At 46.0% G+C, this 15,704-nt stretch overlaps 1 protein-coding gene across 4 annotated transcripts in view; it reads left to right on the top strand.

Moving 5' to 3' along the window:
- The window catches only part of ACACA (acetyl-CoA carboxylase alpha), a 308,466-nt gene that overhangs the window by 185,656 nt on the left and 107,106 nt on the right, over positions 1–15,704 (top strand). For all 4 annotated transcript variants that reach the window (XM_032214921.1, XM_032214922.1, XM_032214923.1 and 1 more), the window contains one exon: positions 1,049–1,195. In XM_032214921.1, coding sequence (XP_032070812.1) covers positions 1,049–1,195 — 147 coding nt within the window. The remainder of the gene's footprint in view (positions 1–1,048; positions 1,196–15,704) is intronic.

Genomic DNA, 15,704 nt, shown 5'->3' on the forward strand with positions numbered 1-15,704 from the left:
TCAAAGAAAAAACCAGAAAGTCCGGGTGCCTCTTGAAAAAGCACCTTTGGGACAACCATGACCTGGATGACTGTGGAAGGTGTTTCTGCTCTCCGAGTTTGGCTTGTGCCCCTGTCACTTGCCCCGTCTGCCTAGCACAGGGATCGGCAACCTTAAACACTCAAAGAGCCACAAAGGTCCTCCTTTGTCTCCTGCAAACTCCACTCCCCTTTCGCTCCCCTTTTATTTCCTCTGGGAGGGGCCATTCACTGTCCACCTGTGGCCTTACTCCCAAATCAACCCTTGTTCCTTAGCTGTTCCCTTCGCGTGGCAGCTCTGCGCATGCGCACACTGGGAACAGGCTCCAACTGTTCTTCTGCCTCACTGATGTCTGACTCCGAAGGCAGCTGATAACTGGCATACGGCCCTGGCCTCCTCTCTGCCTCCATCAGAGCTTTTCCCAGACTCCAGGAATGGCCCATCTTCCTCCTCAACCTCCTCACAGCAGCCTCTGTGATGACATGACGTCCCGTCACAGGTCACAGGTTGAGGATCATTGCTCTATCAGATATATTTAGATGGAACCTGGATATGGGCAGCCAATAAATTTTACATTTTTTTTGCAAATAAAGGACTGCATTCTCCCCTCCCTCCAAACGTGCAGGGTCATAATAAAAGTAGGGTTTATTTTGTTGGATTTCACTGGATTAAAGTGATATTAAATCTTTAAATACCATTCAGAATTACTCCTGCTGTAATGCATTTTTTTTCTGTCCTGCTACAAAACACAAGTGTGTGTGTGTTTGTGTGAAGACAAGCTTGTGTTCAGCAGCAAGTTTCGGAGGGGCGGTTACCCGTGAGCCCGAAGCCTTATTTTAGTTCGCGCTTTCTACTTTAATCTAGGTTGGCGGAAAACAAACCACAATACGCAACCCAGGTTCAGGATACAGAATCTTAAGTTTCTTGTTACATTTCAACCAAGCCCCAAAGATCAGAGTGATTAGAAAAAAATAATGAAAAGGCTAAAAAAATAATCAAAACTCTCCCCCCTCCCTTCTGATTCTTATAGGCTCTGATCAAGTTATGGGACTTTATGAAGGAGTTTGCAATTCTCCCTGCCCAGCCTTTGCCTTCTGAGGTGCTGACATATACAGAGCTTGTCCTGGATGACCAAGGCCAGTTGGTACAGATGAATCGGCTTCCTGGAGGGAACGAGGCAAGTCTCCCTCTTTGATTTATTACCTGCTATTTTTTCAGAAATCTCAATCTCTCCTGTCCCCTCTTCACTCTCTCCCTTTCTCCTCTCCTCTTTCTTTCCGTTTCTCCCTCTTTCCTCTCTCTCCCTCTCTTCTCTCTTTTCCTCTCTCCCTCTTCTCTCTCTCTGTATCTCCTTCTCTCTCTCCCTCTTTCCCTCTCTCCCTCTTTCTCTCTCTCCCTCCCTCTCCCACACTTCTCTCTCTCCCTATCTCCTATCCCTCCCTCTCCCCTTTTTTTCTCTGTTCTCTCTCTCTCCCTTTCTCCCTCTTTCTCTCCCCCATCCTATCATCCTTTCTGTCTCTCTTCCCTCTCTTTCTTTCCCTCTCTTTCTCCTTTCCTCCTACTCTTTACTCCTTCTCCCTCCTTCCCTCTCTCTTTCCCTCCCTCCCCCTCTTTCTCCTTTCCTCATCTTCTTTCCTCCTTCTCCCTGCCTCCCTCCTGCCCTCTCTCTTTCCCTCCCTCCCCCTCTTTCTCCTTTCCTCATCTTCTTTCCTCCTTCTCCCTCCCTCCCTCCTGCCCTCTCTCTTTCCCTCCCTCACTTTCTTTCTTGATCCCTCTTACTTCCTCCCTTACCTTTTTCTTTCTTCCTCTCTCCCTTTCTCCCTCTTTCTCTCCCTCTCCCTCCCTCTTTACCCCTTCTCCTCCCTTTGTTTCCCTCCTTCCCTGTCTTTCTTGCCCCCTCTTACTCCCTTCCTCCCTTTCCCTTTTTTCTCTCTCTTCCTCTCGCTCTCCCCCTTTCTCCCTCTTTCTCTTCCCCATCCTCCCACCCATTCTCTGTGTGTCTCTCTTCCCTCTCTTTCTCTCCCTTCCTCTCTCTTTCTCCTTTCCTCATCTTTCCCTTCTCTCTCCCTCCCTCTCTCTTTCCCTCCCTCCCTCCCTCCCTCTTTCTTGCTCCTTCTTGCTCCCTTCCTCTTTCTCTCTACACCTCTCACTCTCTTTCCCTCCCTCTCTACCTCATTTCCTCTCTTTTTCTCTTCCTGCTCCTTTCTCTCTCTCCCTCCCTCTTTCTTCCTTGTTCCCTGGCTCAACGACCATTTTCTTTCTCTGACATGTTCAAAGTATGGTTGAGATTTTGGTTTTTTAAAGCAGTAAAACAACTTGGCATCTCGAGGATTGTTTTTCAAACTTTTTCCAAATATTGAATCTCCTGTCTGCCCTCCTAATATCGAAGTTATGAACCTCTGGGGAATCCTTGGTGCTCTCTGAGCTTGGCTGTTTGCCTGCAGATGTTTCATTACCCAACTAAGTAAGATCATCAGTGCTAGTGAATGTAAGATTTAGTGCCCGTTTATATACAGTAGCTTGTCCTGCCAGTGTCCGTGGGGGTCTGGTTTTCTCCTTGATTGTTTGTTTGCTTTGTCTCGTGTGTACTGATATATGTTACCTAGAGTAGTTTTTTAAAAAATTTAGTTTGTTAAACGTGTACAAGATAACAGGTATAAGTATGAATACGGACATGAACATAGGAAATGAGTATAAATAAATGGGGACAGTAGGACAGCGATGGAAGGCATGCTGGTGCTCTTATGCTTGCCCCCTCTTAGGAATGGGGTGAGGTTGACAGTGGACAGTTTGAGGTTGAAGCTGGGGTGTGTGTGTGTTGAGGATGTAACAACAGAGTCAGGTAGAGCATTCCAGGCGTTGACTGAAGTCATATTTTCTGCAATTGAGTTGGGTTTTGTTTGCCCGTGTATTATTGAGGTTGAAGCTGAAGTAGTCGTTGACAGGTAGGATATTGTAGCAGACAATTTTGCGCATTATGTTAAGGTCAGACAATAGGCAGGGCAGTTCCAGGTTGTCCAAGCCCAAAATTTTGAGCCTGGTGGCATAAGGGATTCTATTGTGAGCAGAGGAGTGGAGGACTCTTCTCGTGAAATACCTCTGGACCCACTCAATTGTATTAAGGTCTGATAAACAGTGTGGATTCCAGGCAGACGAGCTGTATTCGAGAATTGGTCTGGCAAAGGTTTTGTATACCCTAGTTAGCAGTACAATATTACCGGAGAAGAAGCTTTGCAAAATTAGGTTAACAACTCTTAATGCCTTTTTGGCAATGCTATTACAGTGAGCTCTTTGAGTTTGGGTAATGAAACGTCTGCAAGAAAACAGCCAAGCTCAGAGAGCACCAAGGACCCCTCATTTCAACCCTGAGCTGCAAATATCCTCTTCTATTGGCATATTAAGCCATGTTCTGGTACAGACCATCATATGTCTTCTTATCTGTGTGAACTCTGGAATGGTTGTTGAAAAATAACAGAAATGACCCAACTTCGTTCTTCGTTTTTACTCTGGGTTGGGCTTATGGATAAAAAATGAGAATAGGGCTTAGCTTAGATCGGTGTTTTTCAAACGTGACAATTTAAGAATGTATGGACTCAATTCTCAGAATTCTCCAGCCAGCATATTACTGTAGTTGGTCTCATAGTCAGACATTCAGGCCGGATTTGGCATTTTTGTTCACCTCTCAAGTTCTCCCCAAGGATATGCAGAGATTGTTGTTTGAGGGTGTTAAAATTAAAAGTGTTTTTTTTTTTCTGTATGGTGGCGCAGTGGTTAGAATGCAGTATTGCAGGGTAAGTCACTGCTCACTGCCAGGAGTTTGATCCTGGGCTTAAGGTTGGTTCAGCCTTCCATCCTTCCAAGGTCAGTAAAATGAGGACCCAGATTGCTGGGGGGAATAGGCTGACTCTGTAGGCCGCTTACAGAGAATGGTAAAGCACTGTGAAGTGGTATATAAGTCTAGGGGCCATTGCTATTGCTATTTTTTAATGGTGTTATTATGGCCATCCACTCCAAAAGATTCTGGGGGGATTATAATATCAAAATACACAATTACAGGTTGGGCACACTTTGGCTATGGATTTTCAGGCACTAAAAGGTGATGCCCATGGGTGATAATCCAATTAAACTGATTTATTGCTAAATGGCTATGGACAGGAATCTTCTCAACAAACGGTTAGCACCTTCTAGGAATTAGATAAGGGTCCCCACAGAATTCAAAAAAGGTTGAACCGAACTCACTTGTAGCTATGTAGGGATTCTAGGCTGATTCCTCTTTTAACTCTGCCCCCAGTTTTTGCCACTCTTTTCCTTACAGGACTGTGCAATGTGGTATTTTTATATTGTTTTTATACCTAGAGTTTTTTTCTGTATTGCGTTTGTGTGTGTGTGTGTGTGTGTGTGTGTGTGTGTGTGTGTATGTATGTATGTATGTATGTAATTAGTGTCACAACCCCTGGTATGCCCACATATGGGAGGAAGCTCACTGCTTCCATTCTCTGTCTATCGGCTCGTCACAAGAGACCATCCAGACAGAAACCCAATATTTTTACTGTTGCCTTTGTTACATTTGTGTTGTATTTGTGCTGATAAATAAATAAAGGGAGACTAGTATAGATCTATTTCAAGCTATTTAGCTCTCATCAGCTAGCCATACCCTTACTGGGATTCGAACCTGTGCTGTATTACATCTTAGGCAGATGTGTTAACCACTAAGCCACGAGGTCCTCCTCCTTATCAGCTGAGCCAGGGAAATAGGTGTGTATTTAGTGTCACAACCCCTGGTATGCCCCAATTATGGGAGGAAGTTAACTGCTTCCATTCTCTGTCAATCGGCTCGTCACAAGAGACCATCACGACAGAAACCCAATGTTTTTACTGTTGCCTTTGTTACATTTGTGTTGTATTTATATACCGTGTTTCCCCAAAAATACGACCTGTCCTGAAACTAACACCTTGCCACATTTTTCGCATGGGCAAAAATATAAGCCCAGCCCCGAAAATAAACCCCCTGGACAACCACCCCCCTCCTGCCAGGCAGAGCACCACTCATGACATAGTGGTATCCTGAAGGCGCCAAGCTGCAGGAGCCGGGGGGGGGGGGAGAAAGGCGCTCACATTGCTTGCTGCCTCCGGGATACCGCTAGGTTGGGGAGTGGCATTCTGCCTGGCTGGAGGGGGGAGTTGCCGGGTGGCTGCTCCCTTGCGAACTGGCTCCCGAAGAGCCGGGGACAGCCTCAGGGGCGAAGCAGCCATGAGGTGACCAAGCTAACAAGCAACCACCTGGCAAACCCCCTCTCCAGCCGTTCAGAGCGCCATTCACTGACCTAGGGGTATCCCTAAGGCGCCAAGCCACGTGGTGCTCTGCCCGCTCCCCAGCTCCCGCGGCTTGGCACATTAGGGATACCCCCTAGGTCAGTGCGTGGAGCTCTGCCCAGCTGGAGAAGGGGGTTGCGCGAGCGCCTGTTTCGCCCCCAGCAGGCATGCCTCCTAGCTCAACATGTCCGGGCCCAGCTCTCCCTGCAGCCGCAGCCGCCGGACTCCGAGCATCACGTCTTCTCCGGTTCCAAATTCCCAAACTCGGCTGCCGAGTCTTCCAGCAGCGGCTGCTCTAGGAATCCACTCTATGGTTGTGGGCTGGCTGCTGGAAGACTCTGTAAGAGAGTCTTCCGGACAGAGAGTCTTACAGCAGCCAGCCCACAACCATAGAGCGCACTCCTAGAGCAGCCGCTGCTGGAAGACTCGGCAGCCAAGTTTGGAACCGGAGAAGACGGTTAAAATAAGCTCTCCCTGAAAATATTGCAACACAGCAGCAGCCATGAGGTGACCAGGCTCACCGCCTCCTGCACCTCAAAAATAATAAGACCTCCCCGAAAATAAGGCCAAGCGCTTATTTCAGGGGTCCAAAGAAAATAAGACCCTGTCTTATTCACATTCTTATTCCTATTCTTCATATAGAAAGGAAGCTAAATTTGTTTTCTAATGTCTCCAGGGAAGACTGGAAAAAAATCCTGTCAAAAGCCTAGAAAATTCCTCCCAACCAACACAGGTAGCCCTCAACTTACAACCATTCATTTAGTGATGGTTGAAGTTTAAACGGCACTGAAAAAAGTGACTTACAACTGTTTTTTCACACTTGCAGCATCCTCCCTGGTCATGTGATCAAAATTCGGGAGCTTGGCAACTGCTGGGGTCAACGTATAGCTCAGGGTTAAAATGAGGAGTCCTTGGTGTTCTCTGAGCTTGGTGGTTTTCTTGCAGACCTTTCATTACCATACTAAGTAACATCATCAATGCCCCCTGATGACGTTCCCTACTTTGGGTCATGAAACATCTGCAAGAAAACCACCAAGCTCAGAGAACACCTTCAATTTTAAAATTCCGATATGTGCTTTTAGTAGCCTATGATTCTGGCCAGGATGTAGAATTAAACTGCTCGGTTCAGATAGAGAGAGAGATTTTTAAGGTACGAGAAATTGGAGGACTGGAAGATTTTAAGAGACGTCCTCCGCGTAGCTGGACGGTGAAACCCTCGATAACGTTAACCGTTTCTCCTTGCAAAGCAAAAAGCGCGTTCAAGTGTGGCATACGGATTTCTCCTTGCTGGTCTTTGTCTGCCTCTGTTTCTACACACACACACACACACACACACACACACACACACACCACCCCCCACCCCGAAATCCACTTCTTAGCTCTCATTTCACATTTGGAGTGGTTGGAGACCAGGGGAGTAGAGAAATTCCCAAGGGACCGAGCTGTGTTTGGGCTGAAATTACTAGCGCGAAGCTCGCTTGGCATGAACACTGAGTGTTTATTCTGCCAGTATGAATACAAATAGTCTTATTATATGGGACCCTGTACCCGAAGACCAGCCATTCACGCTCGCTGGCTCACTCTTTCCCGAGCACGCACATTTCTTTTAACCCCTTCCGCCCGTCTCGGAGGGAAACCGGCGGCCTCTTGTTTCGCCTGGAGCGGAATACATTTTCCCCCCATCTGTCTGGGGGCCTATACCTTGGCTTACCCCAGTTCATTTAGTGACCTGTCACAACAGGATTGGAAAAAGCGCCTTATGACCATTTTTCCCACTTACGACCATATAGCATCCTCATGATGGTGTGATAAAAATTCAGAGCCTTGGCAACGGACTCATATTTATGACGGTTGCAGTGTCCCAGGGTTACGTGACCACCTCCTGCGACCTTCCGACAAATCGAATCAACGGGGAAGCCAGATTCACTTAGCAACCGTGTTAGTAAGTTAACCACTTCGGCGATTCACTTAACAGCAGTGGCAAGAAAAGTCGTAAAACAAGGCACAACTCACTGAACAAATGTTTCACTTAACAACCAAGAGGTTGGGCTCAATCGTGGTCGCACGTCGAGGACTATCTATAAATAGCAACCTCCTTTCCTGTTTGGGGAGCTTTAAGTAGCCCACATGGCACCATCCTCCGGGCACACCAGAGAGGCATCAGCCGTGGGTTTTGTGGAAAAACAGAATATACTGGTAGTTCTTGACTTATGGCCACAATTGGGACATTGCTTGAGAACTGCAGTTGTTCAGCGAGTCGCACCTGATTTTACGACGTTTTGGGGGGGCCATGGTTGTGAAGTGAATCATTGCAGTTAAGCGAATCATGTGGTTGTTAAGCAAATCCAGGTCTCTTCCCCCCCCCCCCCCCCCAACAAAGTGTCTTTGCTTGTCAGAAGCCAGCTGAAAAAGTCGTAAATGGCATTCAGATGACTCTGGTTGCCAATTATAGTTATATAATTATAAATAGAGGCTGATTGCCAGGTGCCTGAATTTTGATTACGTGGAGATGCTGCAGTGGTTGTAAGTGTGAGGACCCATTGTATGCCCCTTTTTTCAGTGCCATTGTAAATAAATGGTCCAGTGGTGGGATTCAAATTTTTTTTGTTCTGTGGGCGTGGCTTGGTGGGCATGGCAGGGGAAGGATACTGTAAAATCTCCATTCCCATCCCACTCCAGGGGAAGGTTACTGCAAAATCCCCATTCCCACCTACCCCAGGGAAAGGATACTGCAAAATCCCCATTTCCTCCCCACTCCAGGAGAAGGATGCTGCAAAATCCCCATTCCCTTCCCCACTCCAAGGGAAGGATACTCTAAAATCCCCATTCCCTCCCCACTCCAGGGGAAGGATGCTACAAAATCCCCATTTCCTCCCCACTCCAGGGGAAGGATGCTGCAAAATCCCCATTGCCTTCCCCACTCCAAGGGAAGGATACTGTAAAATCCCCATTCCCTCCCCACTCCAGGGGAAGGATGCTGCAAAATCCCCATTCTCTCCCCACTCCAGGGGAAGTTTACTGCAAAATCCCCATTCTCTCCCCACTCCAGGGGAAGGATACTGTAAAATCCCCATTCCCTCCCCACTCCAGGAGAAGGATGCTGCAAAATCCCCATTCCCTTCCCCATTCCAAGGGAAGGATACTGTAAAATCCCCATTCCCTCCCCACTCCAAGGGAAGGATACTGTAAAATCCCCATTCCCTCCCCACTCCAGGAGAAGGATGCTGCAAAATCCCCATTCCCTTCCCCACTCCAAGGGAAGGATACTGTAAAATCCCCATTCCCTCCCCACTCCAGGGGAAGGATGCTGCAAAATCCCCATTCTCTCCCCACTCCAGGGGAAGTTTACTGCAAAATCCTCATTCTCTCCCCACTCCAGGGGAAGTTTACTGCAAAATCCCCATTCTCTCCCCACTCCAGGGGAAGTTTACTGCAAAATCCCCATTCCCTCCCGATCAGCTGGGACTCGGGAGGCAGAGAATAGATGGGAGCGGGGCCAGTCAGAGGTGATATTTACCGGTTCTCCAAACTACTCAGAATTTCTGCTACCAGTTCTCCAGAACTGGTCAGAACCTGCTGAATACCACCATTGATTTAATGGTCATAATGATATGATTTTCCCCCCTAAATAAATGAATTTAGGGAAAGACAGAAGCAAGGTTACCTTCCTAAAACTTTAGATGGGACCGGGTGTGTTCAGCAGAGGCTAAATGCTGAATTATGTGTGGCAGAAGTCTGCTGTATGGTTAAAAAATGGCGGTAATGATGCTATTGAAGCTCTATCTTCAATTTTATTTAGTTGGAAGGGACTTTGGAGGTCTTCTATCCAACCCCCTGCTCAGGCAGGAGATCCTATACCAGGGGTGTCAAACTCAAGGCCCACGGGCTGAATCCGGCCCGTAGGGTACTTAGTTCTGGTCTGCAGGGCCACTCTGGAAACAGCGAAGGGCTGGCCCATGATGTTGCATGTGGCCTTCCCGAGCTCCGTTTTCACTGGCAGACTACTCGGGCCACCACAAGCGGCCCAACAAGAGTGACATCGAGCTGACCACACCCACCCAGCCCCCAAGGTCAAATGCAACCCTGATGTAGCCCTCAATGAAATCAAGTTTGACAGCCCTGCGCTACATCATTTCAGACAAATGGCTGTCCAATTTCTTTTTTAAAACCTCCAGGGTTAGAGCACCTACAATGTCAAGTCGTTCCATTGATTAATTATTCTCACCATTAGGAAATTTTTCCTTATTTCTAGACTGGTTCTCTCCTTGATTAGTTTGTTGCCATCTGTTGTTTCTCGTCTTGCCTTCACGTGCTTTGGAGAATAGCTTGACTCCCTCTTCTTTGTGGCAGCCCCTGAGATATTGGAACACGGCTATCATGTCCCCCCTAGTCCTTCTTTTCATCAAACTAGACCAGGGGTCGGCAAACTTAAACAATCAAAGAGCCATTTGGACCCGTTTCCCACAGAAAAGAAAACACTGGGAGCCACAAAGGTCCTAACCGGAAGCCCCCTATTCAATTCTGGAGCTGACCGGAAGTTCAGTTCCCCCACTATAGAGTCTCCTCCTAGAGCAGCATACTTTTTCCTCTACCTGTCATAACCGAAAGCCCTATCAGTTGTGGAGACAACTGGAAAGCCCTCCCCTTGCCATAGAGTCTTCTCCTGGCGCACTGTGCTTCCCCCCCCCCCCCCCCCGGAAAGCTCCTCTCAAAATTGGCACCGACTGGTGACGGAGCCACAGCAGAGGGAGGAAAGAGCCACATGCAGCTCCAGAGCCGCAGTTTGTTGACTAGTTTGTTGAACTAGACATACCCAGTTCCGGCAACCATTCTTCATATGTTTTAGCCTCCAGTCCCCTAATCATCTTTGTTGCTCTTCTCTGCACTCTTTCTAGAGTCTCAACATCTTTTTTTACACCGTGGCGACCAAACCTGGATGCAATAATCCAAGTGTGGTCTTACCAAGGCATTATAAAGCAATACTAATACTTCACGTGATCTTGATTCTACCCCTCTGCTAACTCAGCCTAGGAAACTTTCATATTTATGCTTGTTTTTTGAGATGTGTTTGTGTGTATCTTCTACCTTTGGGCACTTGAACAGAATAATCACTTTTAGATAATTCACTTCCCCATTTGCCTGTTTTGCTGGACTGTTTTCTGACACTAAACGGTTAAAATAAGGAGAAAGAGGGAGAAAAAATTAAGCCTGGAGTGGGTGATTTGCAGCCTGCCATCCATCTGCAGTTCCCCTAGTACTCCACAGGGTTATCTCCAGAGTGAGTGTAGCTAATGTTTCCGGACTTACATTTTTTTAGTTAATTGGGATTTTTAAAGATGCGTGGAACCAGGCAGGAGAAAAAAATGTTGCTGTACGTAAGTGCTCTTTTAAACTGATGGATACTTTTCCCATCGTAACTTTGAACTGTCACTAAGCCAAGAGTCCTAAGTCAAGGGACACCTGTACAGCTACATTTCTCTAAAGTGCAGGATGGTGTGACAAAGAGACGCAGGAAAGCATATTCTGGCTGATTGTGTTCTTTCTCCGAATGCTGTCTTCCTGTCCATGTAAGACAGGGGGGTCAAACTCAAGGCCTGGGGGCCAGATCTGGCTCGTGGGGTGCTTAAATCGGGACCATAGGGCCACCCTGGAAACAGCAAAGGACTGGCCCACGGTGCCTCAGCCCAGCCCACGCCGACCGGGCACTGGTCTACACCATTTTCGTTGGCAGAGTGCTGCAGGAGGCCATCACAGCCAAAAACGGAACTCAGGAGGGGCACACATTTATTTATTTATTTATTTATTTATTTATTTATTTAGTTAGTTAGTTAGTTAGTTAGTTAGTTAGTTAGTTAGTTAGTTATTAGACTTATATACTGCTTCATGGGGCTTTCAGCCCTCTCTAAGCGGTTTACAATTTTTTTAGCAAATTGAGTCAGGGTCCTCACATGGTGAGTCATGGTCCACACATGGTCTTCCCAAGCTCTGTTTTCACTGGCAGACTGCTGGAGCAGGCTGTCCCTGCCGAAAATTGAGCCCTGGGAGGGGCGCATGTGACCCTATCATGCTCCATTTTCATTGGCAGAGTAGTGGAGCAGGCTGTCAAGGCTGAAAATGGAGCTCGGGAAAGGCGCGTGAGCTCCGTTTTCATTAGCAAAGTGCTGCAGGAGGCCGTCGCAGCCGAAAACAGAGCGCCCCTCCCGAGCTCCATTTTCACCGGCAGAGTGCTAGCAAAACAAGCTTGTTTGTACAGTCTGCGCTGCCATCCAGGAGTCCTCCGCATGGCCTGAGAGGGATGGCAAGGCTCCTCTGGAGGACAAGGGTTTGACATTCTCCATGGTCTTGCCTTCTTCCACTAGAGACAATGGATCCCGCCAGCCTTGCCTGGGCCATCAAAGGCATCCCTGAGTGACGTTGAGCTGGCCACACCCATGCCCACACTGGCCACAACCCCTGCCCCCCCCCCCAGGTCAAGCACAACCCTGATGTGGCCCTTAGTGAAATCGAATTTGACACCCCCGATCTAAGAAAATTTTCTTCGGACTATTTTAGCGTTGGACTTTAAGATTTTTTTCCCCTAAATATCTTCCTTATTTTTGTCTCTTTCAACACAACGGCATCCTTTTCACTCTGCCTTCTGAGACCTCCCTCTTTTTATACCTGGATAGGGTTTTTTCCCCCCCCAATTTTTATTTTTATTTTCCAGTAATAAACATACATAATTCGTGGGCATTGCATTGACTGAGTCAAATCTTTTTAAGACAACATTAACAATCATAATACAAATAGCATGTGAAATTCTTATCTTCCAACTTCAACACTATTTGTCTCATTTCACATTCCTTTTACATTTCCCCGTTAATTCATTTAAACATAAATAACCATTTCTTTGCACCCTGTGTTTGTTATCCCTTACTAGGTATTTTCCTTCAATATTATGAAAATCGCTCATTATTCCACCATAGCTTCAATGTTCCAAATGTGTGTGGGGTTACTAATAACACCAGTTATTAACAATATTCAGCCTGGATGGGGTTGGGTGGCATGAAGACCAGCCTGTCTTATAATAAACTTGCAAATAATATACAGGCGGCCCATCTGGAAGGTTGTGCTCCGGTTGCTTTCGATGTGCGATGAATGGATTTTGGAACCCGGTGATGGATGGTCAACAGCCCAGCCTTACCGATAGACCTTTCCATGGGACCATTGATGGTCCATGGGGGTGTAGATTGCTAAGGTGGAAAGCAAGTGTCTCTGAGGATCGAGGTTCAAGAAAGGATAGTGCGTAAATGGCCCTTCAAAGTCTTCAATTATTCCCATCTTTGCAAACACAACCCGAACCGGCTGCTGAAACGCAACCCAATTTTGGTGGCTTGTCTTTTTCTTCCCTTTCAGCACTAGGTGTCACTCTTCTTCCTTTGCAGCAATTCCGACTTCAAATGGGGAGTGGGGGCTGGTGGGGGGGGGAAGAGAGAGAGAGAGCGCTCTCGTAATTGATCCTCTGCTAAACCATCTCCTTCATGGCACGTTCTGGCATTAAAGTGCCTTTCCTGGATGAGAATAAATGGTTTACTGGAAGCAACACGCCAGTGCTGACTTTCCAAGCTGGCTACAAGGAGAGAATGGCCGGCTCTGAGATGCCAAAAAGCACGAGGCAGAGTCCTGGTCCCGACAAATCCCCTTTTATTAAACGAATGTGGATTCCTCTCCTTCACATTCAGCAAAGGCCTGGCAAACAGTCTTTCAAAGGAATATTATGACCACAGAGCTTATCTATCTTGGAAAGCTGCCATGTAAATATTGTCCAAATGAAGTGTTGTGTATGGAAAGCCTGGGCACAGAGTCTCTGAGATTCGCTGGACAGATCTTTACACTCCTGAAACGAATCTAATGACTGACCGAACGAATCGTTTCCTGCAAAAGCCCACTCCCCTTTTCACTCCCTCTATGGGAGGGGCCAATCACCTTCCACCTGTGACTTTGACCTTGGTTTCTGAGTTGTTCTTTTCTTCTGGCAGCTCTGCGCATGCGCACACTGGGAACAGGCTCCAGTTGTTCCTCTGCCTCACTATTGTCTAGCTCCGTAGGCACCTGATCACTGCCAGACGGCCTTGGCCCAGTCTCTGCCTCGGACACAAAGCCCTTGTCCAAGCCTTCCCCAGCCTCCAGGCCTGGTCCATGCTCGTCCCCAACCTTCTCACTGTCTGACTCTGCTGCCAGCTCCGCTGGCCACTTGCGGGCCACAACAGATGCGCACCATGGGCTGGTTTGTGAACAATGGAACAGGTTGGGCTGTGAGGTCTGCAGGGTCTGTGCAAAAAAGTCAAGATGGCGGCCACCACAGGGCAATGGAAGCTCATTGTTTCTTTGTCTCTGCACATTGAAACATTGGCCATCTTGAGTTTTTTTAAAAAATGTAGCTGTAAACACCCTGGTAGACATTATTTATAGCAATAGCAGTAGCAATAGCAGTAGACTTATATACCGCTTCATAGGCCTTTCAGGTCTCTCTAAGCGGTTTACAGAGAGTCAGCATATTGCCCCCAACAATCTGGGTCCTCATTTTACCCACCTCGGAAGGATGGAAGGCTGAGTCAACCCTGAGCCGGTGAGATTTGAACCGCTGACCTGCTGATCTAGCAGTAGCCTGCAGTGCTGCATTTAACCACTGCGCCACCTTATGTCAGCTGGCTAGTTCTTTTGTCTGGAAGTAGTATCTTTTTTTAATGACAATTTTATTAAAACTTACAACTGAAAAGATAAAACTAATACAAAAAGAAAAAGAAAAGAACAGAAAAAATAAAATGTGGAGAAAAGGAAAAATAGAAACATAGTAAAGATAGGAAAATTACTATATAGACAAATGACTTCTCTTTCATCACAAGGATAAACCATTTTAGTAACTTATTATCCTTTCTTAAAATACAACAAATGATTTCTCCTTGTCATATTCTATCCCATATTTATAAACAAATCTTTAAAGCCTCATTGTTCAGCCCCAGTTAGCAAAAGTCGATTAAAGATAACATTATATGTATTTTAATCTTGATCAAATAAACCAGTGTTATATTCCTCCCTTTTACTTTAACAATCTTGATCTTTAGTCCATTCAAATAATGCCCTAGAACTTGATTTTATTTTTGTTTAGTCCCTTCTCACAAAATTCTTCAAAGCTTTAACAAGCCTCTTTTGTAAATCCAGTGTAGGAAAATTATCCATGTCACTACCATGTTTCCCCGAAAATAAGACAGGATCTTATTCTCCTTTGACCTCCAAAATAAGCACTTGGCCTTATTTTCGGGGAGGTCTTATTATTTTTGAGGTTCAGGATGTGGCGAGCGTGGTCACCTCATGGCTGCTGCCATGTTGCAATATTTTCAGGGAGGGCTTATTTTGAGGGGAGGGCTTATTTTAGTGCATGCACTTAAAAGCCTGATTGAGCTTATTATCCAGGGAGGTCTTATTTTCGGGGAAACAGGGCATCTTAGTTTGTTATTTGAATATCCCTCCTACAGTACTTATTAACATATCAGTTGGTTTTTGTTATGTCCAGTGTAGCATCTTTTACCATATCATTCTTATAGTCTGTCATTTTAAAATCCACTTTCAAATCAGTCTCAGTTGTGTCAGATGCAACTTATTAAATTTTTCGTAACATCTTTTAAACACAGTCTATTTAAAAATTAATTTCTTAGTTCATGGTTCAAAAATAACCTTCATATTGGTAAGTCAAATTTATCCGTTCTCCTCCTTTAATTGTAACTGTTAGTTCTCAACAGTTCCCCCTAGTGTCCAATCTTCAAAGTCTATCAACCGTGCCTTTTAAAAAGAGGATTCTAAACAAAGCCTTTTCCCATGGGAAGGATTCTGAGGATTAATTCCAAAATCTTATTTCAAATCCATCTGGACCCTTAGTGCATTTTTAACTTTCAAAAATCAAAGTTCTAATCGTCCTTTTGTTGTATATTCCAAAGTACTTTTTTTGGTCCTTAATCTTGTATTTAAAACTTATTTCGCTAAGGATTGAGGGAAATTCATTTGGTGCTATAAAACATTGACGCCTAAAAGCAGAAAAGCAGTTAACAAACAATGTAGAAAAGCTGCTAGAAAAGAAAGTATACACACCCTGTAACCTTAAAGATTCCAACTGTCCAATGGTGGGATTCAGCCGGTTCGCACCTATTCGGGAGATCCGGTTGTTCACTTTCTAAGCAGTTCAGAGAACTGGTTGTTGGAAGAAATCTCTCTTTTTTTCCCTTTAAAGGGCTAATCCTGTAAGGAAGGCAGGAAGGAAACATTCTGGTGTTGTTTCTAGCCTAATCTTTATTGCCCTGCTTACAGAAACTGCCTCTCCGGTTAACCCTCATTACATT

This window comes from Thamnophis elegans, chromosome 4 (assembly GCF_009769535.1).
Source record: "Thamnophis elegans isolate rThaEle1 chromosome 4, rThaEle1.pri, whole genome shotgun sequence".
Lineage (NCBI taxonomy): Eukaryota > Metazoa > Chordata > Lepidosauria > Squamata > Colubridae > Thamnophis > Thamnophis elegans.